The sequence below is a fragment of the Fukomys damarensis genome, unplaced genomic scaffold, assembly GCF_012274545.1.
Source record: "Fukomys damarensis isolate Sample0158 unplaced genomic scaffold, DMR_v1.0_HiC HiC_scaffold_37, whole genome shotgun sequence".
In the NCBI taxonomy this organism is placed as follows: domain Eukaryota; kingdom Metazoa; phylum Chordata; class Mammalia; order Rodentia; family Bathyergidae; genus Fukomys; species Fukomys damarensis.
The window spans coordinates 51,908,555-51,919,782 of NW_022900949.1; the positions used below are offsets into that span (position 1 = coordinate 51,908,555).

At 49.9% G+C, this 11,228-nt stretch overlaps 1 protein-coding gene and 1 pseudogene across 1 annotated transcript in view; one reads left to right on the forward strand and one right to left on the reverse strand.

The window, feature by feature from the left end:
* The window catches only part of LOC104863244, a 33,413-nt pseudogene extending 32,588 nt beyond the window's left edge, over window positions 1–825 (forward strand).
* A 10,267-nt stretch (window positions 826–11,092) lies between these two features.
* The window catches only part of Foxl2 (forkhead box L2), a 1,106-nt gene continuing 970 nt past the window's right edge, over window positions 11,093–11,228 (reverse strand). The window contains exon 3 of the mRNA XM_010625603.1: window positions 11,093–11,223. Coding sequence (XP_010623905.1) covers window positions 11,093–11,223 — 131 coding nt within the window. The remainder of the gene's footprint in view (window positions 11,224–11,228) is intronic.

Consider the following 11,228-nt stretch of genomic DNA (forward strand, 5'->3'; position numbering starts at 1 on the left):
TTTTTTTTTTTTTTTTTTTTTGGTACTGGGGATTGAATTTAGGACCTTGCACTTATGAGGCAGGCGGTGGAACCACTGAGCTAAATCCCCAGCCCAGTGGCTACTTTTTGTAGAAGAGTCTCAGTGGTCCTGAAGGCTTCTGGGTCATTGACTCCTAATGCCCATGCTAGCTCAGGGTTTTATCTTAGTTTGTTATCTTAGAATGCACCAGATATCACATCCTTTCATCCTTTTCATTGTAGATTACTTCACACCACATTGTCAAGAAAAGGACTGGAAGAAGTTTTTGATGACCCAAAGAATTGGGGGCAAGAAACAGTGAAATCTGGAGCTGCATGGACCTGTCAGCAATTAAGGAATACAAGTAATGAAGATTTACATAAACTTTGGTGTATCTTCCTGAAAGAAACATGCTTCTAACTCTAGAACAGGAGGCCAAGTGGCAGAGTTTGCCAATGCCAAGTCCAGAACAGTTAGAAAATGTAGGTGATTCCATGGAGACATTAGATAAAATTGTTCAGGAAAGAGGAGATGGTTTAAGGCTTAGCCAGACTAGTCAAGAAAGAGCTGGTGCTTGGAGAACAGACATCTTGGGAAGAATCATTTGGCACAAGTTCAAGCAGTGGCTTATACTTTGGTACCTAAATAAAAGATACAGGAACAAACAATTCCTTGCACTGCCTTATGTGATCATTTTGTTAAACTAAGTACTGAGAAACAAGACTGCACTGAAGCAAGAAAGAAAGATTTTGGAGGAAAAAGAAACAGAAAGCTCTACAAGAAAAGTTTTCGCATCTTGCTGAAGCCCAGTTGAGTTTTGTCTGAAAGAAAAGTCTAAACTAATTTTTTTCTTGCATAGTAGTCTATGTACAAAAATATATATTAAGTGGTTTATAAAGTAATTGTGTTTTTGATCAAATGACTTAGCACTTGTTCTAAGGGTTATCATGACACATGAATCCTGAAAGAGATCTTGCTTCTACCACATTTACCAAATCAGGTATAAAGTTCAGACCAATTTCCCATCTTAAGAATTCTGACATCTGGGCCAGGGATGAAGCTCAGTGGTATAGCACCTGCCTGGCAAATGTGAGCCCCTGAGTTTAATTCCTGGTTAAAAAAAATTCTGACATCTATGCATGCTTTAACATCTTCTGCTGTCTTACAGTATGAAAGTGGTATTAACAGTCAAAGCAAAGGCAGTAAGGTAATTTTGGAATTCAGTAAAAAAATAAATAAAACTATGGAAATCTATGGAAACTTTGGGCTCATAATTATGGAAATTGGACTTATGGACTTCTTTTTTTAATAAAAATATAAATAAAAGACCAGGGAAATATCAAAATATTAAGTGTGGTTATCTCATGAAGGAGTGAAATTACTGTAATTTTCATTTTCTTCCTGCATTTAGTGCTTTCCTCCCTCAATTTTCTTTGAGTTAACTTTGTAGGTGGAGGAAAAAGTGAAAACGTGAAAAGTCCTCCCACCCCGCACTGGGAGTGCACAGGTGTGATTACTGATGTTTACCCCAGGACGGATTTCAGCAGGTGGAACTGTCTCCGCCTCCGTGTCTAGGGCTTTCAAAAGCAGAGGTGGAGGCGCTTTTTTGCAAGAGCTTTGTCAGGGCAGACCCAGAGAGAGGCCCTGTGCCGTGCGGGTTGAGAGCAGGCCCCTTCCTGTCCTTGAGGCTCCCTTTACTTGTTGGGAAGACAAGTGCACTGCAAAAATAGAGGCAACCAACAAGCAAGTGCCAGAGAGAACGCCAAGTGGAGTTGGAAGTCGACGGGAAGGGGAGGGCAACCTCTTCTGTGGGCCAGGACCCACCAGCCCCAATCAAGGTTCTGGCGGCTGACAGTGTAGAAGCCGGAGCACAGCCTACGGCTGTTCCGCGAGTCCCCACAGATCGCGACTGTTTGCTGCAAAGAGTTCCACAAGGGCCGGGGGTTGCGGCTTTCCCCCGCTCCACCCCTTCACCTCCGGAGGGAGGATTGGCCAGGAATCCGGCCAAAGCTTCAAGGTAGCGGAATTGCTATGCAGAGCTCCCGCGCGTCCCGAATCCCCTAGTCTAAGCACCCGGAATCTGCGGTGCGGGCGGGGACGTAAAGTGGGAAATCGAGAAATACTGGAAGGATTCAGCAGAGGTTGAAGGTGCGGTGGCCACTCTGGGGATCCAGCAAGAGTAAGGTCACCCTGCTCTGAGCAAGCCCTTCTCGTCATGGGGCTTGAGGGTCGCCGAGGGAGGGGACGGTGATGTCGCTGGATGCCAGCAGAGGGCAGACTCGAGATTGTGAGGCTGCGCGGCGACCTCGTCGGACCGCGGGCTTCTTCCAGGGCCCAGACTCTGAGGGGAGGGGGCGGCCTTGGAGCTCAGAGAGCAGCAACCCCCGTCGCCAGGAGCCGGACGCCGAGGCCCAAGGGCATCCCGAGAAATGTGGTCTATTTACGGTTCTCGGACAACCTCCCTCTGGGAGAGCGAGGTTGCGGGAAGGAAAGACGGGGCACGGGGACCAAATGCCCCACGAGAGGAAGTAAAATGCAAAACCCAATGCACACAGGGAACATATTTGCAGCAATAGATTCCAAGAGTGTACAGCCCTTTTAGACGATGTTGGTAAGAGCTCGGATAGCCCTCGCGGCCTTGGGAGGGTGTCAGAGGCTTGGAGCGGGTGGTTCCAAGAGGCGCGGGAGACTTGCAGCAAGCAGGGATCAGGCGGTCTGCACCGGGAGCGGAGGGCTCGTGGGCTGGGGATCCTGGCCACTTTCTGGAGTTGAACTTGGCCAGCTCTACCTTCTGAGCAGGGGCTGTTGTGAAATGAACGTGCGGGTCCCAGGTCTTATGGGAACAATGGGGATCGGAGATGGCAGGGCAGGAATTTGATGAATTCAAATTGCTCCGACTCTGGCGCAACACAGGGCTCCTGGATTTGCGACTGGGGTGAAGGGATCCTGTCTCTAGGCATTTGCCAGCCGTGCCTACCTTGGAGACCCAGGCCACTCGGGCCTGGGATCGAGTTGTGCGTGGGTGGCCGAGGCCCCGGGACTGTCGGAAGCGTCTCCGCAGGGCTCAGGCCAGCTCTGAACAGCCCATTCTAGCTCTAGGATTACCCATCTTGGGAAGGACGGCCGCAGCTGAAAACGGATTGAATCCCTGCCCCTGGCACGATGGGTTTGCCTGGAAGCCTGGTGAGGGGCGGCAGGGCCTGCCCACCTGGTGACGCTCTGCGCACTAAACAACAGCTACGATCCTGGAATATTTGACTAGCCTTGGTCTCTCCTAGACTGTGTGTAAAGGGCACCCATTAACTTCTGTTGCCCCATCTGTAAAAATCGAAAGGAGAGTATTTCCTGGAGTGGTTATGAAATCATGTTTGAAAACCTGTGAAGACCTGTGTAAATATGAGGTACAATTAAGACGTAAGAACAGCCAGCTCTCTTTGCACCTGCACATTGGCACATCGTGCATGTGCTGAAGTACATGACTGTCTCCACACACAGGACAAATGCACACGCACACAAAAGACAGTTTCCTGTAGTCGCATGCGTTCACACTGGGCCCACAAGCTTGGTGGTCTGTAACTTGAGGCGAGGTGTGTACTCTGCTCGGCGGACCCGTTTCTTCCACGCTGGGTCAGTGGTTCCCGGGAAGTGGGGTCTGGGTGCCACTCTGGGGTGCCGAAGGGGCTGGCTCGGGGTCTGTAGGTCGGCTCCTCAGCGTCAGCAGGCTCCTTTATCTCTCATCTACTGGCGGTGGGCAGCTCCAGTTTCAGTGGGGATGAGACTCCTGAGCTGGCTGGTGGGGGCGGGGAGCTGGTGGAGGGCGCTGCGGACCCACGCAGGTGCAGGTTCTCACTTCTAGAGTCTGTCTCCCTTTGCCTCTCAACTTCATCTTCTGAGAAAGATAAATGCGGGCCTCTGCCCATCTGGCTCAGCGAAGGTAGTCAGACCCGCGGTGGAAGAAGGTGACTCGGCCTGGGAGAATTCATGGCTGCAGGGTCAGTCTGGGCTGCAGCGATGGCTAGGGGCCCCAGGACACTAGAAAGTGCGTATGGGCCATGGCTCAGTGCTGCTGAGAGCTCCCTGCAGCCGCGGCAGCAGGTCAAGAGATGGGTGTTCTCCTCCTCCTTTAGAAGGAAATCTGAGCCGCGAGGGCGCTCACTCACTAAGGTGTGTCTGAGGTACCAGAGAAGCCGCTGCCTGCAAAGGCAAAGGCAACGCCAACCGCCAAGAAGTTACTAGAGTCCTGGGTTTTTAAATGACAGTGAGCTGGGCGTGGCAGTGCACACCTGAAATCCCAGCACTCAGGAGGCTGAGGCAAGGGGATTGATTCGATTTCAATACCCACCTAGGCTACATAGCGAGACTCTGTCTCAGCAAAACAAAACAAAACAAAATCACAGTGATAGTCCAGAGTCACAAACACACTCCTGCCTTCCCTGCAGACCTCTCCCGCCTGAAAGAGTACGTGCAGGACAGTTCAGCCCCAGCTCTGGAAGTGTTTCCTTGGCAGTGACCAGACACACACAAGTGTAGCAAACTTTTCAATCCTACCGGCTAACTGAGCCCAAAGGTTGTGAATGCCACAACTGCAACCAGGGCTGAACACAATTCCACTTCAAAGGGTGAGGTGGTGGGAAGCCATTGCCCCTCACCCAGCTTGAGCCTTTAAGTGGGCAGACGAAATGCTGGTGGGAATGGGGTCCAAAGAATTTAGTGATGAAAGACTGCGTGTGTGTGTGTGTGTGGGGGGGTGACACAGATTTATACCTTCTTTTGGCCTGGGGGTGGGGTCAGACCATGGCTTGTGGTGGTGGTGGGGGGTTCTGTGGCTTTGCAAGGCAAGCGGATTGGAAACCTCTGTATACTGGATTGAAAGGGGCCAGTGCCACAGCCGGCCGGCTGGCTGTCCTCTCCCTCAGGATTCCGCAGGCCCTGACCCGGCCTTTATCTCTGCATGGTCAAGCAGTCGTGGGGGCTTCAGGAAAGAGGACAAAGGCCCCGGTGTCACGGTGGGCGGGGGCTTGGTTTCCTGGCTCTGCTCACACTCATAGCTTTTTAGCTGTCGCTGGGGGAGATTTTTAAAAATATGTGTCGAATTTCCTTTTTTCTCTTCTAGAAACAAACAAAAAAAAAGCAAATGACATATTCCCCTTCCCTCTTCATCCGCTGAGATGAAAATTTCCTGGGAGTCTGCTCAGGATTTTGTCTGCTTGCCTAGACAAGCAGTTTTCTTTTTATACAGAGGAAAAGCCAGGGATTTTTTTTTTTCATTTGATAGTATTATTACTTAGGGAGATCAGGCAGGCTGAAGTCCGACTCGGGAGAATCAGAGCTGCCTCCTACACCACTGCCCTGACACGGGACATCTCTGCTCTGCGGGTGCTTAAGGGCTCCTCTGCTTCCACCCACAGCCCCACCTTCCAGACCACCGTGTGTCGGACTGGCCAAGCTATTGCCCATTTTGTTTAGAGCTGGCAAGAGGGGCCCTGAGCTTGCTTTTCACAGAACCACGGACAGCAGGATAGACACGAACTGGAGTCTCCCCTGGAGGCTGGCCGGGTACTGCTTCTGCTCCCCACCCGCGGCATAGGGGGCGACTTTGCTGCTGTAGCTCGGCCCAACCCGCTTCCTGCGTTTGCCCCTCAGGCTTCCCATTTTCCCACAAGGCTCATGGGAACCTTGCCCACAGGTTGACCCCCAAAAACAACCTTCCCCAAAGGGTGGCTACCTTTCTGCCTTCTTGAAAAGAAAAGAAAAATGAAAGTCCTGGTTCTCTAAGGGAGGCACCTTATGGCCAGAGAGCCTGAGTTACGACTGCTACTGGACTCAAGCACCTAGATTAGCTTGCTGCTGGGGTCAGTAGGGCCTTTCTCAGCATATACCAGTGAAGATTGCTGTGGGAGAATCAAGAGGATGAACGCAGGAGTCCCGGGGCTTGACAGGGTGGGGCAGGGTGGACGTATTGGCCTGTGCCTGGACTGGGGTCGATGCTTAGTTATTTGGGCTCTTGGAGTGCACAGAGGTGGCCTGGCCATGGTGATGGTGTTAGGATGCCCAATCCTATGGATTTACTACTAAAGGCTTCCTTCCTTCCTCCCTTCTTTTTAACAAGGGATGGGAAACTGTTATTGAATACCTACAACAAACTGGGCACTTTGACATTAGAATATTAAATTAAAGACTACTGATATCTATCTGTCTGTATGTACATGTATATATAGAGTGTCTATCGTTATTTCTATTTAATAGCTGAGAAAACTGGAATATGTATTGTGTTCAAAGTTATGTAGTCATTAAAGGGGAACATCTGGCTCCTCACTATTCTTACCAGCTCAAGAGGCCCCTATCTTTGCCTCATCCTGCACAGGCCACCCCCATCCAAGTCTCAGAATAAGCTTGTCATATAGTTCATCACCAAGCTGGAGCCTGTGCCACTAATAGCCTACTCAGCAGCATAGTCTTCCTGAAGCTCAGACCTGGGCCTGTGCTTCTGTCTTCAGATGAGCACACCTTTACTTACAAAGTGCCAAGCTAATCAGACAAGAAGACCTTGTGCTACTTGGAGAGAGGAGTGTGCAAGTGGGTAGTAGGCTCGGCTACTCTCAGGTTTCTCCTGAGATTTTCTAAGATAGTTGGGTAATAATCTCTGGCTTCAGGTTCTCAAATGAAATAAAATTTTGGGTCCCTGGGACTCACACACTTTTTGTGCAGCTTGGACCCTCCTTTTTCCAGAAAATGGGAAGTTATTAAGCCTGCTTGGTTTTAATCATCCTTAACTTCAAGTTGTCCTTAAGGCAGAACTGAGTGCTTGAAGTTTGCTCCTGCCAACTACATGCTCCTGGCCCCTATCACAGGGAAGAGATACAGGCTTTTAGTCCTGTGTCTTCTTAAAAGTCTCACAGGCTACTCTAAGGAATAGGGGTTGTTCCCACATAGAAGGCAGGGCCAGCAGGGTAGGGCCATAGGGGCATGGTAACCACCAAGCTAAACAGAAAGGGGACCCTGCAGGGCTCTTGAGCTTGATCAAGCCACTTCCTGGCAGAATCCTTTCTGGGGAGAAGACTTTGGCCCAGTGGTTCAGGTGCTCCAAGCCTTCGTGGGTTAGCCTCCAATTTTCACCCACCACCAGGGGGCTCCACCCAGCTGATGTCTTTTTGCCTTGGATTGCAGGAGACAGGGCAAAAGCTGGATCAGGTGAAAGGTGAAGGTGGGCTTCTTGCCCACCAAACCTGGGATGTCAGGCAATGAACATTTTATTAATGTCAGGGGAACAAGTCTCTGACGTCTTCTGGAATGGGGTGCAGGGCCATCCTGGGAACTCCCTAGTTCTTCTTCCCATGGTCCCTTGGGCATGGACTGCATTTCCCTAGTCCCACTTGAGAAGAAGACACCTTGTCCTCAGCCCATCTCTTTTGAGCAGTTGTAGGGGAAGCTTCTTAAGAACTTATACATAAATATAAGGAAAGGGCTCATTCTGTCAGTGGTGAGTGTGAGGATATCTACATCTACTCTTATACACACCGCTTAATGCCATCTGTAACAACTCATTACCCAGGATTTTCAGAAAATGGTGCAGTATATGCATCAAACTCTATTTATATTGTATTACAGTATACATTGGTAAATATATCTACATGCATCCACAAGGCCACTGGCCATCTAGATCAGACTGAATCACTACACATCAGGAACTCTATTAAGCACTTCTGCTGTTACTCAGGAAATTCCTTAAATCAGTTTCTCTAATAGAAACTCAAAGTGCAAAGAAGAAAAGAAAGCAAATGAGCAATGAAAACCTGCCATTGCCCCAAAGTTTTAGTACTTTGGGAAAATGATCATACTTAGAGCTTTAGAGAAAGGCCTCAGACTGGAATTAGAGACAGATGTCTTCCTGCGGCATCTGTGGGGCAGTGGGTATGATTCAGCTCTCTGTTCTCTCACCTCCTCCAATCCCTGCATAAACCCAGGAAGCCTCCACTGGTTCCTTTATTTCATTCTCCCTAATGGTAAGGCTTGCCAGCCTTGGGTTCCTCTTGCCTTTTAGCTCACAGGAGGAGAGAGAGGCTCTTTTCTCTAATGCTGGCCCACCCAACTTCCTCACCTCACTGGTGAGCTGCTACCTGCTCACCAAGGCCTCTGCCTGGGAGGCTGTTCTCCCCTGCCTTTCTGCTCTGGATAGCAGTTACAGGGGTGCTGACAGCCAGCCTCAGAACAGGGAGCCTCTGTCAGATGAAGTAAAGTCTATATATTCTTTGTTATCATTCAGCAAGCCAGAAATACATACTCTGAACATAAGTGCATGTATCATAAGGAGGTATGAATGCAACACATACTGTGGTTCCAGTTTGTGCTCACTAAATGTTAGCCATATGGTTATTACAATGCCCAAAATATATGTCCTCTCTGTAGGAGAACCACAGACACATATGTCCCACCCTGTTACCAGTACATAACTGACCCTGTACATACACATTGGTTGATACACATTCACATCACAGAAAGCAAGAATAGATAAGGGCACAGGAGCACACTGTCTTTTCTGAAACTTCCCCTTAGTCAGCTAGACAGTGGAGCACTGGGCTGCCAGAAGTACCCAGATGCCAGGCCTGAGCAGCCTCTTGGGCTTGCTGATGGCTGCGTCTCTTCACTCTGTTCACCCTAGTTCTGGCAGGCTCCAGTCCCAATCTCAGGGTTAGTCTCTTAGAGCCCACATGGCTTCCTCTACCACTTAGTACCCTCTTCCAAGGAAAGAAGAGACGGCATCACGAGTCAGAGCCACTTCCCCTTGGTCCCAGTTACCACCCTGACTTTCCCAGGGCTTGATCCCCAGTCTGCTAAAGTGAGTGGTCCACAGTTTATTACCTGTTCCTAGCCCACCAGCTCGCCTGGACCTGCTACCACTGTTTTCAGGGCTGGGAGGTAGGGGATCTATGGCTAGGTGTGGGTCTAGCCCTAGCTGTGTCGGGCCTCCCTGCCTTGGCAAGTGTATTGTGGTGAATGCTGATTAACTGTTGTCCCCATTGGAGGCCAACTACCCCTAATTGGCTGGGGAGATCCAGACTGCAAATGAATCAAATACCTGGCTGTGGGTACAGAAACCTGAATCTTAATTCGTTATTTGAAGATCTCAAGTAACAGAAGAGAAAGAAAAGAGAATCAATTTCTATAGCCATGAAGTATATTCTACTCTTTCTGAAAGCCCCAAATCTCTTACTCATATCTCAAAGTAAATGAATTCTGATTATTAAAAAAAAAGCAATCAGTCACTCATTACATTTGGAAAGAGGTTTGCAGATGACAGTACATTTCTGAAACCAGAATTTTATGCGACAAGAATAAACTTTTCAGGCTATTTGACTAAAAAAAAAAAAAAGTAAGAGGACAATAATGTAAACACAGCCCACACACCTAGTATAATTTTCTAAGAGGCAAAAATATAAACTTTTGTGGGTGCAAGAATAGAACAAATCCTGTACAGTAGTGCCTTGGGGACAAAGTGTGTGGGGAACAGAGTCTCTGTGCTGATGTTAACCAGCCACAACAGACAAATGATGACACAGAAAAAAAAAATACCCAGGAAAATAAAGCAGCAGCAACAGTCAAAAATGCCATTGCCCTGGTTGCCCTCCACCCTTGTTTAGTTCACTTTGAAAAAGGTCAACATTTTTGCTGCAGAGCTCTCTGTTTCCACTAGCTGCTGAACTAGGGCGCAAATAAAATAATATATAATTCCGTGTTAAAAGAAAAAAACCAAAAAATTTATTGGAGAATTGACAATGCACACGCGAGCGTGCACGCGTACACACACACACACACACACACACACACGCAAATATAACAAAAGTGCTCTAGTTCTTGCTAAAAAATTTGGTCCCCCAAACGACACACTACACAACCAGGTCTAGGTTTTCGGGCCAGCCAGCTCAGGGGCCACAAGCCCGCCTGGGCCGTCTGAGGCCCTGCCGAATTTCACATTTCTCCTTCCCAAGGCGGGAGAAGCAAGACCTTTGAAAAACAAAAATTAGAGAGGGGAGAGCGGTCCCTGCAGCACACGCCAGGATCAGCAGATCTCCGGCATCGGGCTTATACCCGAAGATCGGGGGAAATTTGTTTTTTAGTTTTTTTTTTTCCAGATATGAAGAGAGGAAAACTCCCTGGATTCATAGACAAAATTATCTTTTACCGGTTATGTTTTCCTACCTCTATGAACGCAGCTTTTTGAAGGCCCGACGGAAATTCTACTGCAAATCTCCCCGAAGAAAAGATGAAGAATATCAAGTTTTTAATTTTGATGTTTGGTTTTAGCAAAATCCCAAGTCATAATACTTCGCCAGTTTTCCCCGGTGAATTTTTTTTCCTTAAAAAAATAGTTTTTACTCTCATCTAAAAAAGCCCCACCGATCATTCTAGCAGGATATTAAGCAGTCGCCCGAGTCTGGAGGTACCCGCCGAGCAGAGGAGACGCCGACGACTTGGGAAAGCGGCTGTAGCGGGGCTGTGCTGTGAACCTGAGCACAAGCCGTGGAGCGGCTGTCCGGGCTCCCCGCTTGGGCCCAACCCCTGCCCCGCCCAGTGGGTCCCGCGGCGAGCAGCTTCTGAGCAGCTCCACGAGGGCTCGCAGTGCGATCTGACAAGTTCGTCCCCTTCTCAGGCGGCGCAGCGCAGGGTCCTGTTACCGGTCCAGCCCGGGCAGGAGGGGAAAGCCGAGCGGGAGCCCACCGACCTGTAAGAGAAGGCCAGGAGTTCCGCACCGAGGAGGCGCGGCCGCATCTCGCCCGGGGCGCTCTCTCTGAGGTGAATTTTGGCACGAGGTGTCCAGGCACTGGGGCTCCGAGAGGAGGTGAGGCCTGCAGAACGCGCGCGGAGAGGCGGCCTCAGGCCACGGGAACGCGAGGGCACAGAGGGCAGGAAGGCGAGCAGAGGAGGAGAAGAGGGGACAAAGAGGAGCGGGTGGAGTGAGAGAAGCGGGGAGGCACAGAAGGGTCGTGGGCGCTGGCTCAAGAGGCACCCTTGGAGGGCGGCTGTGGCTGCGACCCAGGCTGGAGACTTGCATCCCGACATCTTCGCATCCGTCCGCGCAGGCAGGCGGTGGATCTCAGATGTCGAGGCGCGAGTGCAGCGCACTGGTCTTGCTGTCGTGGTCCCAGTAAGAGCAATGCATCATGGCGAGCTCGGGCTGTCGGGCGCAGGCGAACTGCAGGCCGGGTGCACTCGTGGGTGCGGGCGCTGGG